At 32.7% G+C, this 16,361-nt stretch overlaps 1 protein-coding gene across 3 annotated transcripts in view; it reads left to right on the top strand.

Annotated features, from left to right (window-relative positions):
• Positions 1-1,064: 1,064 nt before the first annotated feature.
• LOC137830478 (uncharacterized) overlaps positions 1,065-16,361 on the top strand; it is a 32,978-nt gene continuing 17,681 nt past the window's right edge. For 2 of the 3 annotated variants that reach the window (XM_068637850.1, XM_068637848.1), the window contains exons 1-11: positions 1,065-1,196; positions 3,445-3,553; positions 3,745-4,069; positions 4,439-4,599; positions 7,293-7,355; positions 8,185-8,302; positions 8,418-8,527; positions 8,608-8,700; positions 10,405-10,528; positions 11,551-11,618; positions 13,884-13,970. In XM_068637850.1, coding sequence (XP_068493951.1) covers positions 3,829-4,069; positions 4,439-4,599; positions 7,293-7,355; positions 8,185-8,302; positions 8,418-8,527; positions 8,608-8,700; positions 10,405-10,528; positions 11,551-11,618; positions 13,884-13,970 — 1,065 coding nt within the window. In that variant the 5' untranslated portion in view covers positions 1,065-1,196; positions 3,445-3,553; positions 3,745-3,828. The remainder of the gene's footprint in view (positions 1,197-3,444; positions 3,554-3,744; positions 4,070-4,438; positions 4,600-7,292; positions 7,356-8,184; positions 8,303-8,417; positions 8,528-8,607; positions 8,701-10,404; positions 10,529-11,550; positions 11,619-13,883; positions 13,971-16,361) is intronic. The other variant, XM_068637849.1, reaches the window with a different exon arrangement.

Below are 16,361 nucleotides of genomic sequence, written 5' to 3'. Positions count from 1 at the left end.
AAAGAAAGTAGGAAAGAAAAATACAATAGTTAAAATTTGTAATTATAAATAAATACATCTTATTATAACTATTTACAATATCTATACCAGAGCATATAAATTATTTAGTACTAGCGGCACACTTTATCCGGATTTTTTATTTTTATATAATTAAATATAAAATTTAATCAAATTAAATAATATATTATTATTTGCGTTAATTTTTTATTTTCTATATTTATATTTATTTTTAATTAAATATGTTTAAAATAAAATAAATAAAATAGATGAATATATGAAAAAAATTAGCAATATACAATTTCATAATCTTAACATTAGAATTTTTTAAGCATTGAAGATGGAAGACTGGTGAAGTGACGATGATGAAATATTGAGGAGATTAAAGAACAACAATACAGAGTTGCATAGTGATGCCTAACACGAAAACTTTATATAAAAAAAAAGAACAACAATACAGTTTCAGAATTTCAAAATTATTTTTTAACTCAAAATTTTTATTGTTTAATAAATAAAAAATATTAATTCATTTTTAAAATAAATAATTAAACGCAACTTTTTTATTTTAAATAATTAAATAAACTCTAATTAAAAAAGACCAATTATATAAAGTTTGAAATAATTTTAAAAAATTAAATATATATTTTTAAATTGTATTATTCTTTTATTTTTTAATTATTTTTTTATAAAATTAAAAAAACATTTCACTAGTATATATAATTTCAACTGTATTATTGTAATACGATTAAAAATATTTTTATTTTCTTAAAAAATATTGTTTTTTAATTGTAGATAATTATTCTACTTTTTTAAAAATTTAAAATAAAATACTCTGTGAGAAAATATCTGAAAATATTTGTTCATATTTGCATATTTTGACGCAAGAAAGTGTTTTGAAATTGAAATAAACTGTTTTATATTGTCTTGCAATCTCAAGTCTCAAGAAATTCCACGATACGGGGCCCACACAGAGAGGAAGAAAGAAAGAGAAAAGTTAAAATGAAAAAAAAAAGAAAAAAGATAGTTAATGAAATTGTCCTATAAAAATTACACCCAAAACCTCATTGGTCTTCCTTCTTCTCTACACTCTGAAAACTCATAGCCCTCTTTCTCATCTCTTCAGCACCACACTCTCCCACGCTGCTTTTGAACTCAAAATCTTTGCCAGCTTCTTTTTGCAATCGCCATTCATATTCTCTGTACGAACCTCCTTCACAATCTCTCAATGTCCTTCTACGATTTTTTCTTTTCCTACAACGCTACATGTTTATGTTTATGTTTGTGTTTTTATGCATGGATTATTAGGTTAGTTTTTTTTTTTTTGATTTTTTTATCCGCGCTTTTGACATGTGTTAAACGCTATAATCGATCAATAACTTTGCAAACACTTTACCTGGTTGAGTATGCACTTGTTTTTGTTGTATCTTATCGAAATGTGTGTCTGTTGCTGTGCTCCGATACTTTATTCTAGGTGTGTTTAGCGCTGTCAAATTTGTGGTGTTTCTTTATTGTTTTTTTAAGTTTGCTAAACCTTTTATTTTCTGGTGCTTTGTTAGCTTTTGATGATCAGTGTGTTTGTGTTCTAGCATTGTGTTTGAATTACTTCAAACCTTCGGTTGACACAGTTTGTTGTCTCCATATTATGAGGCTTGGTGAGAAGGGGTTGTCTATGCACCGAAGAAAGGGGAATTGGTGTGCCTATGGTGGGCAGGGTTTTGTCTACATTGCTATTATTAGAGCATTGTGAAGAATGACATAGGAATCAAGCAATTTGCGTTTGTTTGCTTTAAAATTAACAAAATATTTATTATGTGATTGCATGCTATTTTTAACATGTGAATTTATGGGCAGATTTATTTTCTAGCACGTGTTCATTGTAGAGGACTAGCAACTGGTTATGATTATCTATACCTTTTCATTGCATATTGCAAGTTAGATGGTTTTGTTTTGTCTGTTATTGTAATCATTAGGTGTTAAAACAGTTTTTTTTGGCCTTAATAAAGTGTCTGCCCAAAGGCATTAGCAGTTTAAGGTTGAGTTGTTATTCGATCACATCTATTTGTTGCCTTTGGCTACTTATGCATGAACGGTGTGGGTCCATTTCAGTGAAGTGTCAATCTGCAGACTAACATTTACTGTGTGTTGATTTTAGAGGTTAGCAATTTGCTAAAAGGCTGTATTATTCTCAATTTGCATTTATAAATTCTAATGGTGATTTTAGGAGGGTGTCTTTGGTAGATCTGTATAGAGTTGATGTGCTGCATCTGTACGTAGTGTTAGCCATCATTGATATAATTTTTGACGATTTCTTTTCTCTTCCATTTGTGTCTCTCCTTTCTTACTAATTTATTTGTTATGAATAGTTAATATAAGTGCTTGGAAATAGAATAAATATTCAATTCTCAAACTATTCATAATTAATAATAGAAAACATGCAAGTAGCTGCTGCTGCATCTGGACAGTAAGGGAAAAAAGAAAAAGAATAATTGATATTAAAGAAGAAGAAAATAGATAGTGGGTGAAAGAGAAAAGAGGTAAACAAAGAAAGGAAAATATATGTGAAGGTAGAAGAAGAAAGGCAAACAGAGCGTAGAAAGAAAAAAAAGAAAAGAAAAAAGAAACAGAGCACAGAAATGAAGAAAGAAATCTGTATGAGTGGAATGGAGCAGGTCATCCGAAACGGAAGGGGTCACTGGAGAAAAAGAAGAGATAGCTTGCACAGTGATAGTGTGCGGGAGAGAAGAATGAAGGGGTCAATATAAGGTTTGTATAATGTAGTGACCTAAATCTGGTATAGTGCACTATTTGTCACTATTGATAACCCAGTGAGATACCATGTCCAAAACTCGGCCATTTCTCATTCATTGTGGATTTTCCCCATCTGTAAGTGTGGATTGACCTAAATATGGTTTGCTAATAGATGCCAACAAAGGTTCATATATAATATGCATATAGGTATTTGTTATTGTAAAACAATCAATCATATTTTATGCCAATAAATTGAATGACTGATTTTGATTTCTATCTCTTACCATACACAAAAGTTACGTGAAGAAGGAATGTTCCTGCCACTACCTTATACAATATTAATGTGCATAAGGAAGGTGATGGATCAACATATCTTTTATTGAATCTGAGTCGCATCTTGTTGTGAATATATTTTCTTTTAAAATAAATACTCCTAGTCGCATCTTGTTGTGAATATTACGGGCATTGACATATGTTATGTTTGTAATGCTTTAATGATTTTGCTCTTAAGGCCTTAACAAGATTTGCTCAGAATTCGGAACAACTTCTTTATGATGATCAAGAGAATGGCAGTTGTTTACATGTTTCTGTATTTTTTGTATTATGTGGATTAAAAAAAACTTTTTATTTATTGAAAGATTCATTATTATGATTATGATTTTGTTTTTGAAAAATAATAGACTTTTTTTTTTGTGTCAGGACTGCACTGCTCATTTTCTACGGACAAGTGCCATTGTAGCTGGATTTGTTGGCGAATTCTGCTGTGATCCTTTTATGCAGAGCTATCTTTGTATTTTAGAGTATACTTGTAATTGAAACAGTTTGAGATTTGAAAACATTATCTTGTACACCTGTAAACATTTAATATTTTAGTGTTACTATATCAAATTTATAAACTTTGGTGTTGCCTGATGCTTGTACTGAACTGATTCTTGCTTTAGTTTCTTTTTTGTGTTTCCACCTCTAAATATGTACTTGAATTCACATGAAATCTTGTAGATATATATTGGTTATACGTGGGAAAAAGGAGAAGAACTGACTTCTTCATCTGAATTGTTGGATACACTTCGTACACAGTGAAGAATGGAGACTTTAGCCCAGCTGGAAGCAATGTGTGAGAGGCTTTATAACTCGCAGGATTCTGTTGAAAGAGCACAGGCGGAAAGCACACTGAAATGCTTTTCCTTAAACAGTGACTACATTTCACAGTGCCAATATGTTCTGGATAATGCATCCTCTCCGTATGCATTGATGTTGGCAAGTTCGAGCTTGTTGAAGCAAGTGACTGAGCAAAGCCTTCCTTTACAGCTCCGGATTGATATTCGTAATATTCTTGCTTGCAGATGATTATGACTAGGAGTATTTTAGGGGCTTTTTGGCTTGGGTCTGCGGGAACATACATGATTTGTCTATTTCCTAAAAAGAATTTACCGAGTGATGTTCCGGTGTTATGAGTTACATTCTAAAATACTTGTTAACTTAATTTTGTATGAATTGAAGTCTCTGTTCCAAATTTGGTATCAACTTATTTTGTGGATAATCTGACTTTTCTCTTATTTCTTTTTCCGGTTGTTTTTGGGGAATTTGGGTTCAGTATTTTGGATTACCTTGCTGTCAATTTTCCCTCACTGTGGTTGCTCCATTTCTTATTCTCTTACAACCCAAATTGATTAGATTGCTATTTTTTTTGAAGGAAACTACCTCATAAATTATCTGGCAAGCAAAGGACCAGAACTGGAGCCCTTTGTTCTTGGATCCTTGATCCAACTCTTTTGTCGCATTACAAAGTTTGGTTGGCTTGATGATGACAAATTCAGGGAAGTTGTTAAGGAGGCAATGGACTTCTTGAGTCAGGTGACACATTATGATTTTATAATGTTGCTACAGTTATCTGAGCAGGCCATTTGTACATCTCAGAGCTATGAATGTAAAGAATTAGGATATGGAAGTCCATATATTTCCCTGTGTGCTTGTTTCAGCATCGAGTATGTGCATCAGGCATTAAAATTAAAATCATGTTAAGTTTGCAAGGAAAGTATCCAAACATGCTTATTCATTAACGATAACATATTAACATCATGTTTGTTATTATTATTTTCCCTATCAATGAATAATGTGCAGCTTTGGTTTGTTTTCTTTACTGTGCTATTAAGCATCTCGTGACTTTTGATTTTAGATTCTATCCCTCATAAATTAAAGGTCGTTGTAAAGTAGTTGTAGGTCTATGCTTTTTGACCATGCTTAGGTTTCTTGTTTTGTTCTTCAAAAGTGCTTGTTGTCCTTGAGGTTTTTTGGAAGTTGGAATTGCTAGAGTTTTTTGTGTGCACAACTTCTCTGCAAAATGGTGGAAATTATGTATAGGAATTCTGGATCATTTTTGAAATCTATGGCAGACGCCAATACCAAAAGTCAAAGCTTCAAATTTTGTTTTGGATCTTAAATAATTAATGGGGTTAGTGCTAATGACATGATATGGATTACGTAAATGTTACCATAAAATGCTGTTTCTAGAATATTTTTCGCACAGACTTATCTTTGGGTCTGTGGTGATCTTTGGTTATGGGGTTTCAAAAAATAACTAGCTGCATGTATTTAGTGATGAAGTTTGCGAGTCCATCTATAATATTTGATTCAAACACATGTTTGTATTTGTCTTTGTTGCTGTTTAAGACTTCATAATGATTTGTTTTCCTTCACCATCTACTAGGTGAAACACTTGAACTTTAGGAAAATCCCATTGTTACAAAATAAACACACAATACAACATCTGTTGCTTGCTTTCCCTTATCCTCCTTGAAGAACTTGTTTTTGGTGCACTCATTGGAAATAAGCATGTTTTCTAGGATATGTTTTCTTTTGATGAAGCCTTTCTAATGATGGAAAGGGTGTATTTTTAGGACTACAGGAAGGGGGAAGTTAGTTGATATAGTTAGGATTAGTTAGTTAGGGAGTTAACGAGTTAGATAATAGGAGAATGTAGGGGGAAAGAGGAAGGATGTTGATTTTGTAGATTGAGCATTAGCTCTTTGTGAAAGAATCAATCCTTTGGGAAGGGTAAACCTTCGAAGATGGAGAGCTCTCCTATTTCTTTGTTCTTTTCATCCTATTCAATAAAAATCTTTATTTTCTTTTTCTTTCTAATTCTTGATTCCTCGCAGTATCAAATTGAATTACAACGCTCCTTAACAAACTGAAGGTACTTAAATGGCTATAAATGAAGGAAACAAGAGATATTCCCCTTCAAATTATCTTCTTTTTTAACCTGGGAAGCTTCCTAATTAAGTATATGTAGTTGGTTGCAGAAGGAGTCCAATGAAGATTTGGTATTTTATCTTCTAATATTGGAACTGCTAAAACATAATTCTGTCATTATCTATTGTAATTTATTTATTTTTCAGCTTCAAGTTATGCGTGACATAAACCAAGTCATTCATCTTTTTTGATACAGACAATTTCTTCCTTTTTTATGAAGGTATAAATAAATGAAGTTTTAAAAATTATATAAACCAAATAAATAAAATTATATACCACAAATAACTTGATAGACTTGAATTACCATTTCAAATGAGCTCTAATCATGCTCACAAATTTTGTTAAGTGAGACACGTGATTCTTGGGAAGTTGATTATATCCATGCCTTGTGTAACACATGTCTTTGGTTGTTGGTTGTTAAAAGAGTTGTGATGTGATTACAATGTGAGCAGAGATATACTGTATTAAGAGAGTAGCAATTGAGTTGTAATCTTTGGAGTTCTTTTTGTAACGTGTGTGAAAAAGGAAAACTTTTTCATAGTGATTTTGCCCATAGATGTAGATTAGAGCTCCTTCATACTCTAGTCAAACCATGTTAATTGTCGTGTGTCTAATAATCTCCTTCTTGCTCCTCATTTCTGTTCATCGTTTGTTGTGGGGTTTGTGGTGGATATTTCTAGTTTCCGGTGAAATTGTTTTATAATTCCACAATTGTTACATATAGCTACTTTGTGATTATGTGAGCATACTTAATTTTATTTTGGTGATTGATACATATATAGTGTTTCCTTTATGTGGATATTTTGTCCTTATGTCTTATTTTTCTCATCTTTAATGTGTTCTTATTACAAAAATGAGGTCCTGTAATATGTTGAGTCCTTGTAATGAAGTTTAATGGTCTAATCGCCGATGAAAAAGTTTAGGGTGATTGTCTTGTATCCCATACTGGTTGTCCTACCCACATGAATATTTATAATAATTATAAAGTTTTTTATATTATTATTCTTAAACAAATATTTTTAATTTTATTGGGAGTATGAGAATATCGGAAATTAGATGTAGGATTGGATAACACAAGATTTTGGTTGATGGAATCAAGTTCTATTAACCACCACAATCCATCATGTCGAGTTTTGGATATGTTGACCAGTTTCTCTGTTATTGGCATGTGGTGTTTGAGGTTTTGATTGCGTACATGCTGTTTTTACCCTAATTATTAATATTAATAGATCTTCCTTTGTATTACAGATATCATTGGTTTGAATTTTAATCTGACCAATTGATACTTTTTGCAGGCACAACATCATTATGCTATAGGTTTGAAGATATTGAATCAGCTAGTTTCTGAGATAAATCAGGTGAGAATCAATGCTTATTTCAACAGGAAGTAGTAGCTTGCTTATAAAAAGCCGTGCACTTGCTGTATCTGTGTTATTGTTCTAACCATTAAAAGCCTTTTTTTCACACTTCTTTCTTAGGACTGAACTTTTATTATGTTATGCTTTTTTTGTTGTTGATTTGTTAGTCTGCTTTGCCTGAAGTTAATGCTTGTTGTCTTTAAGGTATGAAGTTTTGAGGTATTAATGATGAATGTTTCTGTATTTTCACATTTGAGCATATATAATATATGCATATTAGGAACTATTTGTTTGGTTTAGCTGCTGCTGTTTGATCTGCTGCTATCTGGTAGACTGATTGACATGGGATATCAAAACCGTGAGTTGTCAATATTAGCATCATATTGCATTGTTATATTTTAGTACCAATCAGTATCTGAAGTTGGTCCTCATTTTAATTCCTATCCACCACTTTGCAAGGGTTAATGCGTATAGAGCAGACTTGATGCCTCTGAAGAGTAGTGCTATGTTGTCACTGAACTAAGTTACTGCAGAAAAACTGAACTTAGATACTGCAGAAGCACTGTTTTTTTTAATATTTTTATTTCCTTATTTTATTTCTTTGGGTGCGTAGACTTCTTGTTGGTGTTGATTCATAGCTAAGCGGATATTTATTAATACTACAAAATAGTCCATAAATTCTGTACCGTGGGTGTATATATTCTCTTGCAAGACATTGAATTGTATATTTTAATTTTAATCAGGTAACCAACTAAATATTATATTTGATTATAACTTCATTGCTGATATTGTTGTTGTTACCTTTATTTATTTTATTGTGTATTTTCAGCACAATGCTGGATTACCTGCTGCTCGTCAACGTAGGATAGCTAGCTCTTTCAGGGATCACTCACTTTTTCAGATATTCCAGATATCATTAACTTCTCTCTTCCAGTTAAAATCTGATGGTATATCATATTTTTGTTATGAATATGATTGTATACATTTATTCATTTTCAAAGTTCTAAACTGATGCCATGCTATGAATTGAGTAATTGTGCTTTGTTTTTGTGAAAAATTCAGTTGGGAGCAAGTTGCAGGAACTTTCTCTTATGCTTTCTCTTAGTTGTTTGTCGTTTGATTTTATGGGGACATCATATGATGAAAGTTCAGATGAAATTGGTACTGTTCAGGTATAATCTGTGTACGTAGATAGTTGTTTTCTTTTCTCTAGTCAGCAGTTCTTGACCTGGAATTGGCATTGGTTATGCAGGTTCCATCGGGATGGAAGCCTACCCTAGAGGATTCATCTACACTGCAAATATTTTTTGATTATTATGCATTGAATCAAATGTTTTCAAAAGAGGTTTGTTTATGTTAGTTTATTCCATTTGACAATGGAGCCAGTGCTTTAAAACTTGTGATACACTATTTTTTTTTGAGTGCTGCATTTTGTTTGATTTAACTTGGGTCTTGTTTTGTGTATAGGGAGAATATTATGAGATCTCAGGATAGGATTTTTCTTTGTTGCATATGTTTACGGGATAAAATGTAATTTGTCTGAATTCCGGATGCAAAATTAGAGGCAAAATCTGAGGAAATTCTTTCTTTCTTTTTATGATTAGGAATAGTATTTATAGTTACAGGAAGTCCCAATTAGTTGCCATTTGCAGCTGATGTGATGTGACACCTAGCTAACTTCTATCTAAAACCAGCCAGCTGGCTCCTGATTGACATATATATATATATATGTATGTATAGGAGGCCCATATGAAGGCCCACTACTACAATGCACAGGCCCAATGGTACAGTTATACTTGTAGGATTCTACATCTACAGTATATCTCTAATATAATTAAATTGGGTATTTGGGGCCAATGTTCTCGCGGGAATGTATTCTGGGTCATGTCATCTGCGTAAATATTTATTTTTACATTGATCTTTGTGGTCTTATATAATTGTGAACTTCTAGATGTGAGTTATTGTAAATCCTGTTGTCATGGATCAGCTCTCAAAAGAGCTTTAGCTTTTATGTGTATGTCTATGATCAGTTTTATACTTTATATACTTACCCCCTTGTTATGCAAGGGTTCTTATCAAGTATGGAGTATAGACAATGCAAAATCTACCTTTACATTCTGATTATATTTAAGTACGGAAAATGGTTCAGGATTCTACGGTATGCCCTTGCGAGTCTAACACAAGCAAGGGTGGTGTTTTCCTTTTTTTGCTACTTGTTCATTTTTTTTTCTGTGATAAATGTTGAATAGGTGCACAGATAATGTATTTGGTGGAAGACAATCAAATAAAATTTCCTAATCTTGTTAGACAATTTTCACCCCCTACTTTTACTATATGCAGCATGAGATTTTATTTTCTGCTTGATTTGCTATACCTGTCTGTATTATTTTTTTTTAATGCGATGAACTTGTCTTTCACAAGAAGTATCTAATTTGTGGTAAAGTGTATTTTTCTCCATATGCCTTTTCCTTTATTCCCCCACCCAAGTAATGTAATCTATCAGCCCTTTGCTTTAATAAGATGCTTTTGCTTTAACTTTCCTGTTGATAGAGTTTATTTTATCTTCCCAAAAAGCTTTTGCTTCTGATTGTGATAAGCTTAAATTGTTACTGCTTTCAATACTATGTCATGGTTTGTTAACCTCTTAACATAGAACTGCTATATGTTTAATTTAAGGTCTTGTTTATTGTTAAAATCTTGTTGACTTATCTTAATATATGTATTTTATTGTTCAAGTTTACTGACATTTTGAGGCATTGCGTAATTTGATTTATAAAATACAATTTATCCTATTATATGTATTTTGATACTTGTGATAAATAATTGATTACCATATTTTAAATGAATATACTATTTGACTGTCGTCCTTTTCTTTTATATCTATAACATAAATGCATGTGAGCTTCTGTAAGGTTTATTTGCATCTGATCCTTTGTTCCTACAGTTCTATTATAATGGAAAAATTCTGTGTGCAAAGAAATTACTGTAGGTGTCTAACCTCACTTCTTTATATTGGCGATTTCCCATTATTTGTTGTTATTGACTGTAGGCTTTGGAGTGCTTGTTGCGTCTTGCTTCTACTAGACGATCATTATTTCCCAATGATACTGCTCGAATGAAGTTCCTGTCACACTTGATGCAAGGCACCAAAGAAATTCTGCAAACTGGAATAGGTAAGTTTGATTTACAGCTACTTGGCTTTTAGCTTGATGTGTGTATTAGTTAATGGTCCACTTCTGAGCTGTTAAATTGGTGCAAACCTCACCTTATGAGTTGATTTTATAAAGTTGAGTTAGACTTAAAGTCCACTTCCTAATAGTTATTATGAAGATATAATTATTTTTTGCTTTTATATTCACATACTTATTTTTCTTGTAGTTTTATTGGATATAAATGCTTTTAAAGCTTGGATACTTCACCAACCTATAATGGTGAAGTATCCAAAAATATCTATGTCAGATACGTGAAAAAAAAATAAAAGAATTTGTGCTTTGTAGGTCTATAATACGCACGCACACACACTAATAATCAGTAAAAAAAAATCCCTCAGTAGAATCAGCCATAATCTTCACCCAAATCAAATCATGGAGACCTTAAAAATATCAGATACGTGTGAAATAAATATATGAAAACAGACATTTTTTTGCTCATCCTCTGTATCTGTGAAAGCTAATCAAGAATAATTGGTCTAGTGTGTCCTACGATAAACCAAACTTTCACCGAAGATGTTGAACAAGAAATTCCACAAAGAAAAAGCAGTATATCATAGAAAAAAATGTGGAATTGATTCTGAATGAGCATACTCGTACTCATCAAAGGAATTGTGCTACATATAGCCTACAAACTTACTACATATCATTAATAATAAATTTAGACTACTGCTAACCTGACTTGGACATTGCTAATCCTATCTATTGGTTTAGACTACTGCTATATTTTCATTCAATATGTTTACATATTAGAGCTGAATAATGTTGGGTGATCCATTTAGCTATTCTCACCTTTGTACATAAATTTTATATAGATTTTTGTTGATGAATTTCTTTGTATAATAGGTCTTTCTGATCATGATAATTATCATAAATATTAGAGCGGAATGATATGTGATCCATGTAGCTAATCTCACTTAGTGAGATAAGGATTTAATATATAAATTATATTTAGATCTTTGTTGATGAAATTCTTTGTATAACAGGTCTTTCTGATCATGATAATTATCATGCCTTTTGTCGACTTCTTGGACGCTTTAAACTAAATTATCAGGTGAGCAATGTTGTTTCTGTGTTTTTTCATGATCCATATACATGCTCATTCAATCTCTGTTGTGATTTTTGTTTTCAAGTATCATCACCTCATCATATTTGTGGACGACATGTGAATGTAGTATTAGTTTTATTTCTACAATTCTTGTTGAGTGTTCATCTGTGTTTTCTGTAGTGTCTTCCATCTTTTGTTTTTCGCTAACATGTTTTGTACAAAATCTCCTACATGATCATATAGCATCTTAATTCTCATAATTACAATTATAATGATAAGTTAGATCTACTAGTAGTTCAACAATATCATTTCATAATTCAACACCCTTCCTCAAGCTACTGAATGACTATCTATCATTCCTAGCTTGCTTGCAAGATCATGGAATTGTTCTGTGGGGAAGGCCCTTTGTATACAAATGTCCTAGTTGAAGTCTTGATGCAAATCTACTCAATCTATCTATATATGCTTTGTCTTATCACGCCGAACTGGATTGTGAGTAATACTAATAATCAATTTATTATTATAATAAAGGTTCTTCACACCTCGTTTTTAGATCATTCAAAATATTTTTCAACCATAACAATTTAAATATCACTTGTGCTACCACTTGAAATTCAATCTCTACCCTAGACTTGCAACTACATTTTTGTTTCTTCTCGAAGTCACCAAGCTTCCACCCAAGAACATGGAAAATATATGGAGGTGGATCTCTAATCAGTATCTAATTGTCTACAACAATATACATCTCCATATTTAATTTCATCCTTCTATAACAACACTCCTCTTCATGGATTTACCTTCAAATATTGAAGGATTCTATTCACAACTAGTAAGTGTTGCTCTCTTGGATTCATGAAGTGATTGATCGCACTTGCAACATAAGTTATGTATGGTCTAGTGTGGACTAAGTAAATGAGCTTCCCTAGAAGCCTTTAATATTGGCCCTTGTTCACAACAAAGCTATCTTGATCACTCCCAATTCTAGTGTTTTGTTCTATAGGAGCTATAGTGGCTTTCAATTAATTTTCCCTATTTCTTTGAGAAGATCTAGAACATTTTTTCTTTGGAATATGAAGATGCCCTTTTCAAGTACGCAACTTTTATCCCATGGAAGTAATTCAATTTTCCAAAATCCTCTACTTGAACTGAGTCACAAGTCTTCTCTTTCAAGATCAGTTTCTCATGTTCATCATCCTTTGCAATAATTATGTCATCCACACAGACCAGGAGAAGAGTAAGTTTTTCTTTTAAGGAATACTTGATAAATAAGGTATCTCACCTTGGCTTTGTCAGTACCTAATGAAACATAGATTGAGTAAGTCTTCCAAACCAATCACGGGGTGACTACTAGGGTTTGTACAAGGATTTCTTCAGCCTGCATACTCTATCCCTTTCTTCAATAGACCCTTGCTTTTATAATAGAAATATTGACCTTGTCTCCTTCTCAAATTATCCAATATTCTGTTTTGGTGTCACTGACAACCATTTCAATTACCTTTTACACCAATGAGTTATATAATGATGAATTGACTGAGATTCATATACTGCCTGCCATTGTGAATCATAACCATGGTGATTTCTTCTATATTGCTAATGTGTCATGCAGTGATACCTACCTTTCAACTTTTGTGCAATGTTAATCTTGAAACCAATTTTTTGCAACAATTTCTTCTCCATCTCTCTCTATCACACCACTTATCGTATCACATACCTCTCTTCCTCCCTTGTGTAGGAATTGTTATAAATTCTTATTTCATAAATAATATTAAAATTATTTATTCTATTTATGAAGGTCTTATTTTGACTAGGGATTACTTTTATACTTATGTTGAAAAAACTAGAAATGTTTAATTTTAAGACTGAAACACAATGCTTTTATAATTAAGAGATTTTTTTCTTTGCTTTTTTATGTTGTGGATAAATTATGTTTATGGTTCAAGTGCTGTACTAAACTCTTCACCCACATTTTGCAAATTTGTTCATGTTTCTTGTTGCATCTTCTCTTCCCAGATTTAGATGTTGTCTGATTATTTTCCTTGTTGCTTTACCTTTGTATCTCTATTTCCTTTCCTGATCAAGATAAATAGGTATAGAGGAACTATTGCAACCTGGTTTTTCATGACTGCTGACATCCTAATCTCACTTTAATTTTGTTCACTTGAATTTGCACAATTAAGTTTTCCTAGAGTTCTTGGGATTCAATTTGTACTAGTATGTCTTGATTAATAAAGGCTTTTTCTTATCACATTCCCACCATGATTTATGCTGCAGTTATCTGAACTTGTGAATGCTGAAGGCTATAGTGAATGGATACACCTAGTAGCAGAGTTTACTCTAAAATCTTTGCATTCTTGGAAGGTATGCATCCACTATTTAACTTGTTCCTTAAAATGTCAGGAATTGTGTCAAATATGTTGGAAACAATTTCTGGTCAAATTGGATTAATGGCTAGGATATTTATATAGACAAATTCGTTTTTGGTGGCTTGTCATGAGCCTATGGAGTTAAATTTTCCGACTTTTTCTATTGAATTGAACTTAGTATGAATGATTGTAGAGATGCTGCCAAGTGCTTAATGAAGCATTTCCAATAAAATATATTAGTTTTCAACTTAGTACCAGAGTGGGTACTATCCTGCTATGTTTTCTCACTTATAGTCAAGTCTTTGGCATCGTTCGTTGTTGCTGTTCAGACTGCAATCTCAATTTCTTTGTTGTGAGGCAAATCCCTGAAATTTTGGAGGCCAAGGCCTCCATGTAAGTGTCATGTGTCATGCTCTAGTCACTATCAATTTGCTTGTATGAAAGTTTGGTTTCTTGATTTGGGATCTGAGGATTGTGAACCGCGGACAAAGTTTGATTTTTTGCTTTATTTTCTTTGTTATGAGATTAAAGAAAAATAATTTGTGTATTGATTGTATTATGTAGAATGATGGGAATCATTTCCCATCATATCGTACTACAACTAGAGCTACTACTAAATTAGGTTGAAATTGTTCATATTATTTCACTGCATAAAAGAACGTTTGCCACAAACATTGATGAGGAGAGAAGAAAGAAGAAAGTTATTAGGGGAGAGAACTAGGTGCAACGAACCAAGACAAGGGCATTAACATGGGCAAAAGACATCAACGAGACAAACAATGGTGATCTAGTGTGATTCTGGCATCAAGGAGGAGGCGCCTGGAACACACACGCCTGTTGAGGAGTTGATGGTAGTTTACGCGTGGCAACGAGTTGAAGAGCGTTTGGCCACATGATACAGGGTTGGGTTGTGCTCCTTGAGGTTTCGCTAACCCTAACTTAGATGTGCTGAAAAATTAGTGAATTAGTGCATAATTGGTGTGTGCGTGTCTATATATATATATATATATATATATATATATATATATATATATATATATATATAGATGACTGAAGTGTATCTCAAAGGGAAAGATTATAACATGTAAATACAACTTTATGTAAGTTGTACACTATTTGAGGAAGTGTGTTTAAGCCTAACTCATCCTCACAAAATCGACTTATACGGTGAGGTTTGCTCCCTCTTGTATATCTTAGAAGTAGTGGCCAAAGCTAAAGAAGAATTATTGACCTTGAAAAAACTTTTGAGCAACAATCCTTGACCTTAGCCTCACTGGTTTTAGTTAACCCTGTAGCTTGATGATTTAAAGAAGGGTGCATAGTGGCTAGTGGCTTGAAGATGTCATCGTTGACACTAGAGATTAAACTTTTATGTAGGGTTTCTTAATTAAGCCCCACAATGCAATTTGAAACATTTTCAAAATGTTGTAGGCATGGTTATCAAACTTGCGAGTTAACTCGTGAACTCGTCCGAGTTTTCGTTTCTATTCACCCTTTCCGAGTAAACTAGGAAGTAAACTCGGTTTTTGGAGCAAACTCGGTAGAATCAAAAGCCAACTCGGTTGAACTCGAGAGTCTGCAACAGGGTTGGTGAGTCCAAAGGATATCTTTTCTTAAACCCAAAACTATCGCTTTCCTCTTGTTAGGGTTCAAACAAACACACCCCTTCCTCGCACTTGGGTTCGCATTGAGGTCACGTTAGTGGTCGTCAACGCCATATTTGTGGTTGTCTTCGTTTGTCGTTGCCGATTTTCGTTCATGGTCGTTGTTTGTGGTCGCCTCACCTATCTCTATTCGCGGTCATTGATTTGTGTTCGTGTTCGTGGATGCGGTCATCTCAGTTGGTGGTCACGTTATGGTTGTCAGTCTCGGTTTTGACCATTTGCATCACTAGCGCCGCCAATGAGTGGTCCTCGCCTTTGTTATGGAGTTGAAAGTAAAAGGTTGAATGTATTTCTAAAAAATATCTACAAATGTGATTACAATATAGGTTTATGACTATTTTTACAATCTAATTAAGGAAAGAAATAATAGGTAATTAAAGCTATAAAATCAAATCAAATCGCTAGAAGAATCAAATTTGTCCTAATAAATAGAAATAACGGAATCTGCACCAATTATGGAATAATTATCTCCTAATTATGCAACAAGAATGCTAATTGCCTAATTGTTATCACAATTTATTTATTGGAGTTTGGTTGGAAAACTCATCTCTATTTCATTTATTATGTACATGACATTTCTTTTATAGTCATAATAGTTTGTCAGTTCATACAATGTCTAGTACATACAGGGGTGGGGTGAGACTTTGAGAGAGTTATCTTAAGGTGTGTTGAGATAAGAAGGATAATAGTTAGTTGTGTCAGGGAATGCCTTTTGTGAAAGG

The sequence above is a fragment of the Phaseolus vulgaris genome, chromosome 7 (genome assembly GCF_000499845.2).
Source record: "Phaseolus vulgaris cultivar G19833 chromosome 7, P. vulgaris v2.0, whole genome shotgun sequence".
In the NCBI taxonomy this organism is placed as follows: Eukaryota; Viridiplantae; Streptophyta; class Magnoliopsida; order Fabales; family Fabaceae; genus Phaseolus; species Phaseolus vulgaris.
The sequence above is the reverse complement of the archived record's forward strand: the minus strand, read 5'-3'. Positions and strand labels throughout refer to the sequence as shown.